This window comes from Stegostoma tigrinum, chromosome 20, assembly GCF_030684315.1.
Source record: "Stegostoma tigrinum isolate sSteTig4 chromosome 20, sSteTig4.hap1, whole genome shotgun sequence".
NCBI classification, from domain to species: domain Eukaryota; kingdom Metazoa; phylum Chordata; class Chondrichthyes; order Orectolobiformes; family Stegostomatidae; genus Stegostoma; species Stegostoma tigrinum.
Window position 1 is genome coordinate 10,070,065 of NC_081373.1, and position 17,363 is coordinate 10,087,427.

At 46.5% G+C, this 17,363-nt stretch overlaps 1 protein-coding gene across 4 annotated transcripts in view; it reads left to right on the forward strand.

The window, feature by feature from the left end:
- zgc:123010 (uncharacterized protein LOC641500 homolog) overlaps window positions 1-17,363 on the forward strand; it is a 146,242-nt gene that overhangs the window by 85,177 nt on the left and 43,702 nt on the right. For all 4 annotated transcript variants that reach the window (XM_048550998.2, XM_048550995.2, XM_048550997.2 and 1 more), the window contains exons 8-9: window positions 799-889; window positions 15,999-16,140. In XM_048550998.2, coding sequence (XP_048406955.1) covers window positions 799-889; window positions 15,999-16,140 — 233 coding nt within the window. The remainder of the gene's footprint in view (window positions 1-798; window positions 890-15,998; window positions 16,141-17,363) is intronic.

The window sequence follows — 17,363 nt, forward strand, 5'->3', positions numbered from 1 at the left end:
CTCCATCTCACCCCCTTCCCCTCCATCTCACCCCCTTCCCCTCCATCTCTCCCCTTCCCCCTCCATCTCTCCCCTTCCCCCTCCATCTCTCCCCTTCCCCCTCCATCTCTCCCCTTCCCCCTCCATCTCTCCCCTTCCCCCTCCATCTCTCCCCTTCCCCCTCCATCTCTTCCCCCCAATCTCTACCCCGTTCCCCCCAATCTCTCCCCCTCTCCCTCTCCCCACTCCCCCTCTCTCCACTCCATGTTCCCCTTCATCTCTTCCCACCGTCTCTCCCTCTCGAACCCCCCATCTCCGGCTCTCCCTCACTATCTTCCGCCTCTTCCCACCCCCTTCCATATTCCCCGCTCCCCCCCCCCCCCCCCCCCCCCCCGGCCGACACTGTGCAGTCTCAGGAAGCCCACTCCTCCACCTAGCCTGCTGTCCCGTCTGGGACTGATCCTGGGGTGTGAGGTACAGAGTCTCATCTTTGCCTGATCCACTGGGTGCCTCCTCCCCAGACCCGCTTCCCACCCTCGTTCTCTCGCCCGCCCATTAGACAGGGACAACGGGTGGGGGTTCGACCAGAGGGGTCACCCTTCCTGGGGGCGAGGGGAGTGGTTTGGAAGGTCCGCCCTTCAGAGTGACCTCAGCCGCTGATGGGAATTGAACCCGTGCTGTAGGTGTCATTGTACATCGCAAACCAGCCTTCCAGTCAACTGAGCGAGGGATCCAGAGGGAACGCTGTTAGTGAGGTCCAGCAAATGTTTCACATTGTCTGAGCTCCTCATTTCACCCATTGTCTGTTGTGCCTCACAGAGCAAGGGATTGACCTGGTCAAACAAGGCTACTATGCTGAGGCTGTCGAGCTCTTTACTGAGGCTGTCGAATTTAATCCCAAGGATCACAGGTAATGAAACAGCTGTGTGTGTGTGTGTGTGTGTGTGTGTGTGTGTGTTGGGGTGCTTGTGATGGGTGGTGGTGTAATTTCTGAGGGTTGGCCGAGGGACCTACAGCCGATCAGTTTCACGGGGGTGGAATCATCTTTGAAATACGCCAATGAGGCCGATTGCGCAGGGACTTGGTGGCGTCGTGGTAATATCGCTGGGATAGTCTTCCAGAGGGCTGAGTGGGCTAGGGTTAAGTTGAGTTAGGAACGCGGGAGTGACTGAGGTTTAAATTCAATTAATCAAATCTGGAAATGAAAGCCAATCTCAGTGACATGAAACTAAACTCGGTTGTTGTAATAGTCCCATCTGGCTCGCTAATCTCCTGTTTAAGGACAGAGATCTGCCATCCTTATTTGGTCTGACCTACATGTGACTCCAGACCCATAGCAATGCAGTCGCATCTTAACTGCCCTCTGAAAGGGCCAGGCAAACAACTAGGTTCAAGGGCAATTAGGGATGGGCAACAAACGATGTTCCTACCTGAAAATGTAGGAGCAGAAGTAGACCTTTCAGCCCATCAAATCTGCTGTACCATTAAATGAGACCATCTGATAACCTGTAACACCACTCTCTTGCCTTTAGTCCACAACCCTCAATTCAATTTCTGATTAAAAAAGCCTGTCTCTCTCAGTCCTGAACACACTTAATGTACAGATACTTTGTGTGTTACCAGCACAGTATCTCCAGGGCAGCTCCTGCAGACTCAAACCCAATGTTTAACCATCCAATTGGAAACCCATTGCAGGTGGGAATCTCTGTTTCCCAGACACATTCCTGGGATGACGAGTGAAGAGAGACTGGATCAGTTAGGACTGCATTCACTGGAGTTTAGAAGAATGGAGGGACCTCAGAGAAACCTAAAAATTTCTAACGGGATGAGACAGAGTAACCACAGGAAGACTATTCCCTATCATGGCTGACCAGGTGTCACAGTCGAAGGATAATGGACCATGCCATTTAGGACTGAGATGAGGAGAAATTTCTTCACCCAGAGAGTCGGAAGCCTGTGTAGAAGACACTACCGCAAAAATTGGTTAAGGCTAAAACTTCTGAGATAACAAGGTGTAGAGCTGGAAGAACACAGCAGGCCAAGCAGCATCAGAGGAGTAGGAAGGCTGATGTTTCAGGCCTAGACCCTACTTCAGAAATGTCAGCCTTCCTGCTCCTAAGCTGCTTGGCCTGCTGTGTTCATCCAGCTCTACACCTTGTTATCTTAGATTCTCCAGCATCGGCAGTTCCTGCTATCTCTTAAGGATTAAACATTGAATGTGTTTAAGAAGGTGTTAGATATAGTTCTTAGGGCTAGGGAAAAGGCAGGAATGTGGGACTGAGTTAGATGATCGGCCATATGGATTGGGAGGAGCAGGTTCGAGGGGCTGAATGGCCCAATCTAGCTCCTGTGTGTTTCTGTGACAATGGGGAAAGACTGTTGCGGGTGAATCCCGAATTTCTGGGCTGCTTCCGCCACTTCATAATCAAAAATTTCCCACATTCCCATTCCCATTCCCATTCTCCATCGCCCACCCCCCCACACCGAAACAGCCCCAGAATGTCAGCTGCAGGGAATACCAATGGGACGTAAATCAAAATAAAACTCGGCTTTTGTTAAATTGTCACTGATCAGTCTCGTTGTTGGATCGGCCATGAATGGCTGGAGAGGTCTGGTCCTTGGCGTGCTGCTGTGAATCCTGACACCGGAGGGCACTGTTGTTCCACTAATAATTTTAAAGAACCCGTCAGCTTGCATTGGTTTGGCCTCAGGAACGTTCAGCGAATTAATCTCAGCTTGTCACCACGATACTGTCTGTGACTTGATATAGGAACGAATCTCACTTCACCAAACTGTGAGGCCGCAACAGGCTTCTCCCCACCTTCCCTCTCCCTCCACTCCACTTATTTGTATTTCTCTCTCTTTTATGTGTGTACTTTCTCCTGGCCTTTCTCAGTCTCCCCTTCACCTTTTCCCCAAGGAGGGAAGGCGGGAGTTTGACACTGGGTAACAGATGCTTGTATGAAGGGCTGGTGAAGCTTGGATGGATCAAATAGCCTCCTTCTGCATCTAAGGATATGTGCGTCTCTTTCTCATTATCTTTCTCTTTCTCCCCATGCTTTATTGTTCCCTGTCTCTTTCTGCCTTTCCTTCTTCTCTCTATTTCTTCATTCCTCCATCTCTCTCTCTCTCTCGCTCACTCTTCCTCCCCCTCCCAACTCTTGCTCCCTTCTCCACTGCTGCCACCTTCCCTTTATCTCGAGTCCAGGGTTTTATTGAATGGAAGACTGGCCTCAAGGGGCTGAATGGCCTATATCCTGTGTTTATACATTCAGTTCCGGCATCCCCTCCATTTGAAAGAATTAGTAACATCTTCAGTCCTGAAGACTGTTTAAAAGTGACTGGTACAGACCTCAGCTATGACCTGGGACTGTGGTCTGCCCTGCACGATCCTTCAGTGTGAGCTGCTGCCCGCCATTTGTAGTAGAATTGAGAGAGATTTGGCCGAACAGATGGGCTTTAAATGGAGCAATGACACTCACATTCGCTATCGCAGAGACAATGGCCTCGTGGTATTATCGTTAGACTATTAACCCAGAGACCCAGCTCATGTTCTGGGGATCCCAGTTCAAATCCCGCCATGGCAAATGGCAAATTCAGTAAAGGATCTGGAGTTACGGATCTAATGACGACCCTGAGATTATTGTCAATTGTCAGAAAAAACCATCTAGTCCGTTAGGGAAGGAAACTGCCATCCTTACCTGGTCTGACCTACATGTGACTCCAGACCCACAGCAATGTGGATGACTCATAAATGACCTCTGGGTAATAATTGCTGGCCTGGCCAGTGATGCCCACGTTCTGTAAATGAATAAAAAAAAGTATATACTGCCTTGAATGAAATGCCCCAAGACTCTTCACCACATCGAAGTCTGACACTGAAAGACATACGGTGGCTTAGTGGTTAGCACTGCAGCCTCACAGCACCAGGGACCCGGGTTCAATTCCAACCTGGGGTGACTGTCTGTGTGGAGTTTGCACATTCTCCCTGTGTTTGTGTGGGTTTCCCCTGGGTGCTCCGGTTTCCTCCCACAGTCCAAAGATGTGCAGGCGAGGTGGACTGGCCATGCTAAATTGTCCAGAGTGTCCATGGACGTGTGGATCAGGGGAATGGGGCTGGGTGGGCTGCTCTGATGATCGGTGTGGACTTGTTGGGCCTAAGGACCAGTTCTCATAGCGTCGGGATGCTATGCACCATGAATGGCCAAAAGCTTGGGGTTGACAAACTAGATTGTAAGAAGTTGTTTAGGGAGGTGGAGAGACCTAAGGAGGGAAATCCCAGAGCTTGGAGCCCAGGCAGCTGAAGGCGTAGCCACCAATGGTGGGGCGATTACAATTGGAGCTGCACAAGAGGAGCGCAGAGATCTTGGAGAGTTAGAGAATGGGGAGGGGTGAAGTCATAGAGGCTTTGGAAACAGGAGTGAGGCTATTGAAATTAAGGATAGGAAACTCTTGGCTAAGTATTGGAGGTGGAGGCAGAGAGCAGGGCAATGGGATTGGTTTTGAAGTATTTTAGCAAAGAGCCAGCACAGACAAATGGGCTGAGTGACCTCTGACTGTGCTGGAAGTGTCAGTAGCATTTTCTTCCTATCCCTGGTCCATGCACTGAACAAATGGTGGTGTAATTGTTGGCTTAGAAACAGCACGGAGCTAATATGGTGGCCTTTGTACAGTATGTGTTGCTGTGCAAGTTTGGAATGTGGGGACAAAACTAATTGAATACTTGGGAGTTGTCAGCACTCAGCAGTGTAGGGCCGGGCTGTGTGACTCCCAACTCAACTGCGTGCAAAAAAAAAACATTAACATCCAAACTCAGCATTCATCACAGTGTCACTTTCTGTTGCTCTCTGGCAATTTAATTCCGGCAACAGGATTTTGTTCAGCTACTGGTGAGAAGATCAATCATTCTCTGCTGAAGATCAGTCTTTCTCTTTATTGATTGGGGGGCTGGGTGAGTTTGTTTTTTGATCTGAGGTCTCGAGGGTGAACAAGTGATGGAAACCAATTTGATTTAACAATGTCTGTTTCAGTATTTTTGATCGAATTAATTTGAACTTTTTGTAAGGCTCACTTATTTTAAGAGCGGCGTCTTTGGTTGTTTTTGTAAGATGTGAGGTAGGGAGTGGGCTGAAGTTTAGTCAAGAGGGGAGGCTGTATGGGACATGAGCACCACCTCTCAGTTTATCGGAGATAACAAGATGTAGAGCTGGAAATCCATTTCTGAAAAAGGGTCTAGGCCCGAAATGTCAGCCTTCCTGCTCCTCTGATGCTGCTTGGCCTGCTGCGTTCGTCCAGCTCTACACCTTGTTGTCTCAAGATTCTCCAGCATCGGCAGTTCCTGCTATCTCTCAGTTTGTTGGCTGTTGTCTATTGGGCTCTACTGTGTGACTATAAACCTGTATAACAATTGTCACATTGTCACAGTATCCGAAATCACACAACATTGGGTTGTAGTCCGAGATAACAAGGTGTGGAGCTGGATGAACACAGCAGGTCAAGCCGCGTCAGAGGAGCAGGAAAGCTGACGTTTTGGGACTAGACCCTGCTTCAGAAAACATTATAGTCCAACAGGTTTATTTGAAAACACAAGCTTTTGGAGTCTTACTCCTCCTTCAGGTGTTATTGAGGTGGTATCAGACACAGAATTTATAAGTAAAAGATCTAGGCCCACACCATTGATGAGGATGGACTGAACAAACCTAAGATGCTGCTGAATCTTTAACCAGTTAGAAGGTTTTAATTGGTTAATATGTGTATGCAAATCCCCAAATTCCTTTGAGGTCACTGTCCTGAGACAACTAAGGGTTTTATCACTGTAAAGAGGTGACATTTTAGGTCAGACAGTGCATGTTAGGTGTGAGGCCTTGTTTAGAATCTGGTTGTGTTTTGGTTTGGAGGCAGACATGTGTAAAGTAGGAATTTGTAAAACGCCACATTGACTGACTGTCTATAATTTGTGTGCTTTTTGAATAAAATAGAACGTATTAGCAAATACAAATTCACCTCATAGATTCACATGTGCATGTCTTTGAGAGATCGAGACAGTGTGTGTGTAACTGACCTAAAATGTCACCTCTTCCTGGGAGTCCGCTTTGCAGAACACCTCCGCTCGGTTTGCAACAAACAACTGCACCTCCCAGTCGCGAACCATTTCAACTCCCCCTCCCATTCCTCAGATGACATGTCCATCATGGGCCTCCTGCAGTGCCACAATGATGCCACCCGAAGGTTGCAGGAACAGCAACTCATATTCCGCGTGGGAACCCTGCAGCCCAATGGTATCAATGTGGACTTTACAAGCTTCAAAATCTCCCCTTCCCCCACAGCATCCCTAAACCAGCCCAGCTTGTCTCTGCCTCCCTAAGCTGTCCTTCCTCCCACCTATCCACTATCCACTCCTCCACCTCAAGCCGCACCCCCATCTCCTACCTACTAACCTCATCCCGCCCCCTTGACCTGTCCGTCCTCCCTGTTTTGTAAACTCACAGCACAGTCTCAGGTACAAATCTTTGACACAAAACAAGAAATAAAGACAAGTAAAAGTTACATTACCTTACAAATATTCATAGTATAAGTTAGAAAATAAGACATAAAGTTGTAAAGGATAAACATTACAGTCAGATAAATAGATTATGGTAAACATTACATTGCAGTAGATCAGGCCTGCGCCCTGGTCCGCTACGGGCCTGCACCCCGCTCTGCTCCAGGCCTCCACCCCCGCTCTGCTCGGGGGCCTCCAGCGCACTCCGCTCCAGGCCTCCACCCCCGCTCCGCTCCAGGCCTCCAGCACACTCCGCTCCAGGCCTGCACCGCACCCGGCACCAGGCCTCCAGCACGTTCCGCTCCAGGCCTGCACCCCGTTCCGCTCCGGGCCTCCAGCACACTCCGCTCCAGGCCTGCACCCCGCTCCACTCCGGGCCTCCAGCACACTCCGCTCCAGGCCTGCACGCCGCTCCGCTCCGGGCCTCAAGCACACTCCGCTCCAGGCCTGCACTCCGCTCCGCTCCGGGCCTCAAGCACACTCCGCTCCAGGCCTGCACTCCGCTCCGCTCCGGGCCTCAAGCACACTCCGCTCCATGCCTGCACCCCGCTCTGCTCCGGGCCTCCAGCACACTCCGCTCCGGGCCTGCATTCCGCTCCAGGCCTGCACCCCGCTCCGGGCCTCCAGCACACTCCGCTCCAGGCCTGCACCCCGCTCTGCTCCGGGCCTCCAGCACACTCCGCTCCGGGCCTGCATTCCGCTCCAGGCCTGCACCCCGCTCCGGGCCTCCAGCACACTCCGCTCCAGGCCTGCACCACACCCCGCTCCGCTCCGCCAGGCCACTCCAGCCATTGGTTACTCTAAGGTAAGTTTTTTCCTTTCTTAAACAAAAACTCTTTAAAATCATAGAAAATCAGACAGAGACAGGAAGAAAAAGAAAAAAGAAAAAGTTGACTGAGGATGAGCTCTGGGCTGAGGAGCCTAGATGTTGCCTAGTCAGCTGTCACCATCTTGGGCTCTGCTTTACTGGTGACCCTGGCATCCTGGTGAGCAATGGTGCAGGATGTAGTGTCTGTGTGTTCCTCACTATTGGCAACCCTAGGCACTCCTTTAGAGGAGGAACCCACTCTCCCTCAAATTGGTCCCATTCCTGTTTCCAGTGGGTGGTGGGTTTGGGTCCTCTGGCTGGGGATCAAGCCCAGGACCTGATGACTGAGAGTTAGCAGTGCCAGGGACAAGCTGTAGCTCCCCCATTGATAGGCTTGGAATTGTTCATCGAGCTGGGCATGAGCTGAGAAACCATTAAATTTATGCATCGTGGCAAAGTAAAACATTAATCGCAAATCACAAAGCAAAAACATTTTGTTTTTCTGCACTGTAAGACTGATGGAATGCTATTTGACTGTGTCTGATCTCCTTTATTATAACATTGGCATTCATTAACCGAGAGTGAAAACTAAGTCAGTCCTACCTGAAAGGAAAACTGACATGTTTTTCATACATAAAACACTCTTTCAATAACTAATTTCCAGGATAAATGTGATTGATCGATTCTCACTTTGTCTATGCAGCAGAAGTGCGTTTATTCTTTCAGGAATAATTACCTGCAGACAATCGAGTAGTCTCTAAAATTAGAATCTTATATCTCAGGAGCGGTTGTGTCAGGTTTGGGGCAGGAAGAAGGGCATTTGACTCAGGGCTCACTGGGATTGGTACAATGGGAATATTGAGCTATTTCATTAGGATGCGTTCGATATGAAATGGCCGGGTGCAGTGTCCAGCCAGTGGGTGGACAAGGACTGTGTGCAGGGCTTTAAACAAACTGTCAGATGAAACATAGGAAGTAGGAGTAGGCTATTCAGCCCTTCAACCCTGCTCCCTATTCATTACGATTATTCGATTTGACTTTATTGATGGCGCATGTACCCAAGTACAGTGAAAAGCTTTGTTTTGCAAGCAGTGCAGGCAGATCATAACAAACAAGGACATACAGATCATAGGGTGCTTAGACAGAGCGAGGCACACAGGTCTAAACTAGACAGGAGGTGCACAAAGCTGGATCAACCTTATTTGAGGTTAGAGAGGTCCATTCAACAGTTTAATAACAGCAAGGGAGAAGCTGTTCTTCAACATGTTGGTGCTTGTGTTCAAGCTTCTGTATCTCCTGCTTGACAGAAGAGGTGATCATAGCTAATTGTCCAACTCGGGAACCTGTTTCTAATTTCTCCCCATGCCCCTATGATCCCTATAGTCTATATCCACCTCCTTCCTGAAAGCATTCAATGCTTTGGCCTCTACCGCCTCCTGTGGCAGGGAATTCCACACACTCCCCACCCTCTGGGTGAAGGCATTTCTCCTTATCTCAGTCTTAAATGGCCCACCCCGTACCCTTTAGAGTGTGGCCTCTGCTTCTGGACTTTCTCAGTCATCTTCGCCTGTCTAGTCCTGTTAGAATTTTATAGGTTTCTATGAGTTCCGCCTTCATTCTCCTGAACTCCAGTGAATATAGTCCTAACGAGTTCAACCTCTCTTCATACGTCGGTCCTGCCATATCAGGAATCAAGGCTTTGCTTTACTCCTCTACAGCAAGGAAACCAAAACTTCACTCAGTGTTCCCGATTTGGCCTTGACGAGATCCTGTACAATTGCAGCAAGATATCCCTGCCCCTGTATTGGAGTCCTCCTGCTGTGAAAGCCCATGTACTGCTTGGCTTCTTCACCATCTGCTGTACCTGCATGCTTTCAGCGACTGGTGTCGAAGGAACACTCACACCTCTTTGCACATTCTTGTCTGACCTTACACCATTCAGCTAATAACCTGTCTCACTGCATTTGCTATTAAACTGGATACCTTCACATCTATCCACATTATAAAGCCCTAGTATGCAGTGCTCATAATTTATTAGCTTACACAGTCAAATGGGTGATTTGCTGGTGGGTTTGTTTTCTATTCATTAACAGGATGGGGGCATCATTGGCCAGGCAGCATTTATTGCCCTTCCCTGATTGCCCAGAGGGCATGCAGACTCAACCACATTGCTTTGGGTCTGGAGTCACATGTAGGCCAGACCAGGTAAGGGTGGCAGTTTCCTTCCCTAAAGGGCATTAGCCAACCAGATGGGTTTTAATGATAATGGTCATCATTAGATTCTTAACTCTAGATATTTTAGTTGAATTTAAATTCCACCACCTGCCGTGGTGGGATTTTAACCTGGGTCCCCAGACTAACAGTCCAGCAACAATATCACTCGGCCACCGCCTCGCCCTGTATGACAATGAAAAGTGTTGGGTTCTAAGAGCTGTTGTGATGCAGTGGGTAATGTCCCTCCCTCTGACTCACAGCCCCTAGTTCAAGTCTTTCCTGCCCTAGACATGGTCAAATGCACAAGTCTTCTGTGATCTCTCTCTCTCGACTTCTGGGAATACTTTGAGAAACTTTACAAGCCGAAACGGGGAGAGCTCAGTTGCAGAGCAGCCGGGCACCAGCTTTAATACCAAAAGTTTGTGCGTTGTGAATGAACTTGTCTAACTGTGGAGCTGAGAACCAAACTGGTTCCAAAGTGAAGCACAGCTCCTTGGGAGCCCACTCTCTGCTCTAAGCTTTGGTCTGAAGTGAAGAGGCTGTTCAGTGAAGAGAAGTAGCAGCCTCTGCTAGGTGAGCGATTCTCGTTTTGTGGCACTAACCTACATTTCTGGGCAGCATTTGTGGGCTCTATGTAGATCCAAACTGTAGGGTAACTTGGTCGGAGAATCTTCAGAATCTGACACATGTTAGCAGCCTCACGGTTCTTTCACACTCTCCGTTGGCTAATCAGGAATGAAATATTATAATTCCCTTCCCTACTAAAACCAATCAAAATGTAAGTTTGAAAGTTTCCCAGGCAGTCACTATAGATTGGGTAGAGCTCAGTAGGCGGCTGTATGGCCCATTGAGCTCTGTCCAAGAGCAGCCTAGTTATTTCCAAACCGCACCCCCTGCCTTACCTTCCTCCAGAGCCCTGTGCCCTTACGTTTTTCAAATGAAAATCCTCAATTCCTTACCGAAAGCCCAATTGAATCTGCTTCTACTGTCTTCCTGGTCAGTCCATTCCAGCTTCTAGCTACTCTGTAGAGGGACATGTGCCAAGTGCAGGCAGGTGTGAGACTGGTTTAGTTTGGGATTATGGTCCACATGGACTAGTTGGACTGAAAGCCTGTTTATGTCATGTTTGACTCTATGACCATAATTCCCTCTCAGCCTTCTCCAAAGGGAACAGTCTGAGCTTCTGCAAAATATCTGAAGCCCTACATCCGTGGAATCGATCTTGTAAATCCTTTCCATTCCTCTTTAGGGCATTAACATCTTTCTCCATGTGTTCCACTTGGAATTGGATACAGTGCTCTAGTTGAGGCTAAACCAATGTTATATCACGATGCAGTACCTCTTCCTGACTTTGTACACACTGTCTCTGTTTCTGTTTAAAGCGTTGCATGTTGAATGCCCTTTTAAAAGCTTTCTGAACCCACCCTGGCACTTTTTAGAATTGTTGCACATGTGCCTCTGGGTTCTTTAGAGTTGTATCCTTCACTTTACGTTGCCATGTCTCATTTTTCCAAAGAGTAGGTATCACTTCACATTTCTCTGCAGTACGAGTCTGTTATTCTATGTTCTCTCGAAATCCTTCACTAGCTTCTTTACTGATGGCAGCACTTTCAGGTTTTGAGTCGTCTGCTAAATTGAAATTCTACTGTGCACACCCATGCCTGTGTCATTGCGATAGATTAAAGGTAGACCAAGGTGGCGTACGGAGCCCTGGGGAACCCACTGTGTTACCCTCCTCCAGTCTAGAGAACAATTATCGGAAATCGTTTGCTCTGTGTTCACTCAGCCAATTTGAGAGCATTGCACAAAATTTGCAGTTAGTTTTAGCACTGCGCTGTTCTGTTGAATTCCCTCTCCTCATTTTCGCCTTTTCCAGTACCGTTCTCTGTTCAGTGTCACTCAGCCAACTTTGTAACCCTGTACCCATCGTCCCTTCTATTCCATGGGCTTAATCTTTGCAGGCAAGCCTATTCAATGGCATTTTATCCAACACCCATTACCACATAACCCTCATTAACCCTCTCTCTTAACTCATCAAGAATGTTGAACATGTTAGGATGAACACACAGGGTGGTGCATGTATGTGCTGCCAGAGGAAGTGGTGGAGGCTGGTACAATTACAACATTTAAAAGCCATCTGGATGGCTATATGAATGGGAAGAGTTTAGAGGATATAGGCCAAATAGGACTAGATTTTCTGGTTAGCATGGACGAGTTGGACTGAAAGGTCTGTTTCCATGCTGAGATAGTAGGAACTGCAGATGCTGGAGAATCTGTGGTAACAGGTGTAGAGCTGGATGAACACAGCAGGCCAAGCAGCATCAGAGGAGCAGGAAAGCTGACATTTTGGACCTAGACCCTTCTTCACAAATGATTTCTGAAGAAGGGTCTGGGCCCAAAACATCAGTTTTCCTGCTCCTATTATGCTGCTTGGCCTGTTGTGTTCATCCAGCTCTACACCTTGTTACCTCAGTTTCCATGCTATACAGTTCTATGATTCTGTGACTCTAAATCTGTGCTTACTTTTCTTAATTGAACCAGTCTTGTCCCAGATTGTCAACTCTGTCCCAGATTACTTTTTCTAATTATTTTCCTCAAATGAAAGTTGAACTATCTTGTCTCTGATCGCTGAGTTTTTCCTTAACCCCTTCCTTGAAGAAATGTGTAACAGTTGAAATGCTACGGTCCTCTGGTGTCACCCATGTACCTAAGGATTGTAGAAATATTATGGCCGATGTCTCTACAATTGCTATCCTTACTCTTTCAGTATCTTTTGATTCATCATGTCTGGTCCTGGTGACTTACCATTTTTAGTTTTTTTGAATGCTTGTATTTGATGGTAGACAAGATTCAACTGTCCATTGATTCTGCTGCTGTTGAAATTGGATCTGATAAATGTAGCTTATAAGAATGAATGAAAATTTGCAATGATGTAGCACCTTTGCGTGGACAGGAGCAGCAGGTTACAAGGGGATGTTGGCAGACTAAGTGAGCAGGTGAAACTAAGGCAGATTATTTTAATGTGAGAGATAGTAGGAACTGCAGATGCTGGAGAATCTGAGATAGCAAGGTGTCGAGCTGGATGAACACAGCAGGCCAAGCAACATCAGAGGAGCAGGAAGGCTGACGTTTCGGGTCTGAAACTTTTTTCAGAAATCTTGAAGAATCCATTTCTGAAGAAGAGCCCAGACTCGCAACGTCAGTTGGGTCCTCAAGGTCAGGGCCCATGAAATAGACTAATTCCTCTCTTTTTTTAAAAAAATTCTTTTCTTTATTATCCTATCGTGGAAGGATTTTTATTCTGAACTTCTTGTTTCTTTACTTTTCTAATTTATTACTGCAATTGTGTACTTTTGAATGTCAGCAGTGTTGGACTCTTTATTTCTTTATTTTTCTCCAGAATCTGTACCCAGGTACCATTGTGCCTAAGATGGGGCTGTAAATGGCGACTTATAAACGTTTCACTGTACTCATGTGAGTATATGTGACAATAAAGCTCATTCAATTCAATTCAATGATTCAGGACAGTTCACAAGGGTGCCAAATTTCAACTGAATACGATGATTTTTACCACTGGAGAAAAAAGGCACTGATTGGTTAGCAAGTTGTCCTGACAGAGCACGGCTTTGCCATGAGAAAAATTAAAGACGGGCGTTAGGAGAATGATAATGAAGATTCTGGGAATCTGACAAGTCATTAATCTGAAATATTAACTCTGTTTCTGTGGGACAGAGTATGGTGCGGATGGTAGCTATGATGTGGAAGTATGGGTGGTGGACTGGGTTGGACAAGGTCAAAAGTCACAGGACTCCAGGTTATAGTCCAACAGGTTTATTTGAAATCACAAGCTTTTGGAGAACTGCTCCTTCGCCTGGTGACATAATGACTTGGACCTGTTTGCCCCCTCTATGCGGGGAATTCCGTTACCTTCCTTGGGAGCTCACCACTATGATACATTAATAATCGAGATGTAGATGTATGTTAATGATCTAAATCTTGGTCTGTGTGGAAGCAATTTCAAAGTTTGCAGATGGCTCAAACCTTGGAAGAATTGTAACCTGTGAGGAGAAAAATGTGGAACTCCAAAGGACATAGGCAATTTGATAGAGTGGACAGATACGTGGCAGAAGAATTTCAATGCAAAGAACATAGAACATATAAAATATAGAACATTACAGCACAGTACAGGCCCTTCGGCCCTCGATGTTGTGCCAACCTGCCATACCAATCTGAAGCCCATCTAACGGACACTATTCCATGTACGTCCATATGCTTGTCCAATGACAACTTAAATGTACTTAAAGTTGGCAAATCTACTACCGTTGCAGGCAAAGCGTTCCATACCCTTACTACTCTCTGAGTAAAGAAACTACCTTTAACATCTGTCCTATACCTTTCACCCCTCAATGAAGTGTGAGATGATGCCCTTTGGTAGGAGGGAAATTGATATATAAAATAGAGTGTATAATCCTAAGGATGCTGTAGGAACAGAGGACCTGGGTATATACATGCACAGACCATTGAAAGTGACAGGACAAGTAGAGAGAACAATTAGTAAAGCGTTCAGTATCCTCAGCTTTATTAATAGGGGCTATGAAAGTGCCATGGCTTAAGGGATGTATTTTATCCTTGCTTTCATGAAGAAAGGTTGAGACAGAGGTGCCATTTGGTTTACTCGGAGCCAATAAAGTAAACAGTTTGTGAGGCATTGGGTTTTTTTTAAAGTTGAAACAATAGAAGCAGCCTGAATGGGTGGGGTCAAGCTCCCCCAGAACTAGGACTTTTAGTTTTGGTTTTAGCAGTTGCAGGTGTGTTGGAGCTGGTTTTGGAAGCTACAGTACAGCTCTCCTTGCTACTCTCTCTCAAAGGTTTCTCTTGATGTTTTTCCACCCGAACTGTAGAATTGCATCTCTTTTACTGAATTTACCATTGTCAAGGGCATGTTTATGGGATGTTACAATATTGGTACTGTTACTGCCTTGTAGTTAAATAAACTATTATTCTGTTAAGTTTTCCAGTGGGGTTAAGTTATTCCAATTTCTTCTTTCTTTTGTTCTATTTTAACTGTAGTGAATGAGTAATGTGTGTTTTGCTTTAAAGCCGGTAGTTTAACCAATCAAATTGCATCTGGAATGCAACACCTGACACTTGCTTTTAAAGTAAGACAAAGTTAGGGACTACACTATCTTCTTAATGTATTTCAAGGGTGTTTGATCTGGTCCATTACTGGGCAATAAAATGCAAGAACAAGGAAGTGTTGTATAAAACATTGTTAGATCTCAGTCAGCATAGTCTATACAGCTGTGGGTGCCACATTACAGGAAGGATGTGAATATGTTGGAGAGATGCAGAAACTGTTTACAAGAATGGGTCCAGGAATGAGAAACTTCAGTGATGAGGGGAGATTGAAGACCTTGGGACTGTTCCCTTGGAGAGAAGAAGTTAGAGAGGACGTCTGATAGGGGCTTCCAAAATCATGAATGGGTTTCACAATGTAGATAGGGAGATGTTCCCGCCTGTAAAAGGGACATGAACGAGAGGGGTATAGATTTAAAGGGTTGTGCAAAAAAAAGACAAGGGTGATGTGTGAAAATAAAACTTCTGCACACAGCAAGTATTTAGATTAGATTCCCTACAGTGTGGAAACAGGCCCTTCACCCCAACAAGTCCATACCACCTGTTGAAGCATCCCATCCAGACCCATCTCTCTATAACCCACACACCCCTGAACACTGTATGAGCAATTTTAGCATGGCCGATCCACCTAGCCTGCACATCTTTGGACTGTGGGAGGAAACCGGAGCACCCAGAGGAAACTCTCACAGACACTGGGAGAACGTGCAAACTCCACACAGACAGTCACCTGAGGCTGGAATCGAACCCGGGTCCCTGGCGCTGTGAGGCTGCAGTGCTAACCACTGAGCCACCATGGCACCCATTTAGGGTATGGAATGCACTGCCTGGGAATGTGGTGGAGGCTGGTTCACTTGCACATTCAGCAGAGTATTGGACAATTATTTGGATAGAAATAGTGTCAAATATGTGGGGGAAAGGCAGGAGATTGACACTAGTAATAGAACCATTGCAGGCATGATGGGCTGAATGGCTTCCTTCCGTGCTGTTAACAATTGTGTGATTCTGAGTTGCATTTTACTAGCCTGGTGTATCTGTGGTTGAAAACAAAAGTGCTGGAGATCCCAGCGGGTCAGACTGGAGAGAGAGCAAGCTAATGTTTCGAATTTAAATGACTCTTCAACAGAGCTGACATGAAGTGTGGGGGAGGGCAGCATTTATGCAATGGAGATGGAGAGGTTGTGGGGTGAGAAGGAGCGCTCGGGGACAAAGGAGTTCACTGGTTCAGATTAAGTGATTGGAATGTGAGAGTGGCAGGCCAACGGTGTGTGTAACTGCCAGACTGGAACTGGTTTCTAAATAAAAACTTTGCCACATGTGCAGGTATTTTGGAAATCGATCCTATTGCTATGACAGACTTCAGAAATATAACCTTGCACTCGAAGATGCTGAAACCTCCATCAGACTCGCTGCTGACTGGCCGAAAGGTTACTTCAGAAAGGGAAGAGCACTCGTTGGAATAAAGGTGAATGTATCAGTTCACTTCAGCTGCTGACAGCTCATTGATCCACTCCAGATGTTTGTTCATATATTGATTTACTCCAGATTTTGTATGTCCATTCCCTGAGTCCATTTTGTATCCTTTACTGATCATTTGGAATGCAATGAATCAGCATTGAGGGCAGGCGGGGAAGTGTGTATAGGTAAATGGCAGGAATGGGAGATGTGGAGAGGAAAGTGAACGTTGAAGATAGGATGGAGAGGGGTGTTGGATGGGAGGTTGGTGAAGGGTTTGGAGGAGCTGTGTCCAGGTTCCCCAAGATTTGTTAATTTCATTTCAAATGTCACAAAATGGTGCTCTCCTAGTCTGTTTTGTGATGTCGACAAGTGTATCTAAGTAGACTTGTTGGACACTGAACAAGCAACAGCTGAGCAATGAACCGCAGCAAGAACGGTGGAGACAAAAGGAATTCTACAGCCATCCATGGGAACATCCAGATGGAAACTTTTAATCAAATGGGTTGGAGATGTATGATACACCTCTGGGCTAGGTGGGATAGAACCTGGACCTTCTGGCTGAGTAGTAGAGTCACTAACACCGCTCAGCAAAAGTTGCTAAATTTTACATATCTACCATGGTGGGATTTGAACGTAGAGCGTTATTAGTTCGGAACCATTACCTTCAGGCATCTGCAGCCCCCTCAAGTTAGTGAAGGCTTCATCCTTGGATTGTCTTGAGCCGTCACCCTTTCAGTTACCAATGAAACGCACTGACTCATTGTAAACTGGGGAAGATCAGGTACGATTTCTTCATCACCTCATTCCACATGTCCTCTCAAACAGCACTAGTACGATAGCAGTCCAGGGTCAGAAGTCTCACCGTCATCACAACAAATAAGAAACATCTTAAAATGAGCTAAAATGCCGAAGATAAAAGGCTATGGAGCGGGTGCAGCTGATTAGAATTAGTGTAGTTTGATGCTGAGGGGGCTGAGGAACAAAACAGCAGAGGAATGAATTTGGGAAATGCTTAGTCATGTCAAATTCTGTTTGATAACTTGGGATATTTTGCAATATTAAAGGTGTTTTGTAAATATATCCATATTAAATGTGTTCAATGGAATTTCCAGTGTCTCTTTGACACCTGGAGAGCATTATCAGGAACTGTTCAAATTCCATTGGAAAAGAGACAGAGAGCGCCTTGGTTTCACATCGAATTTAATACAGAAGGAGGAAAAAGAATAATAA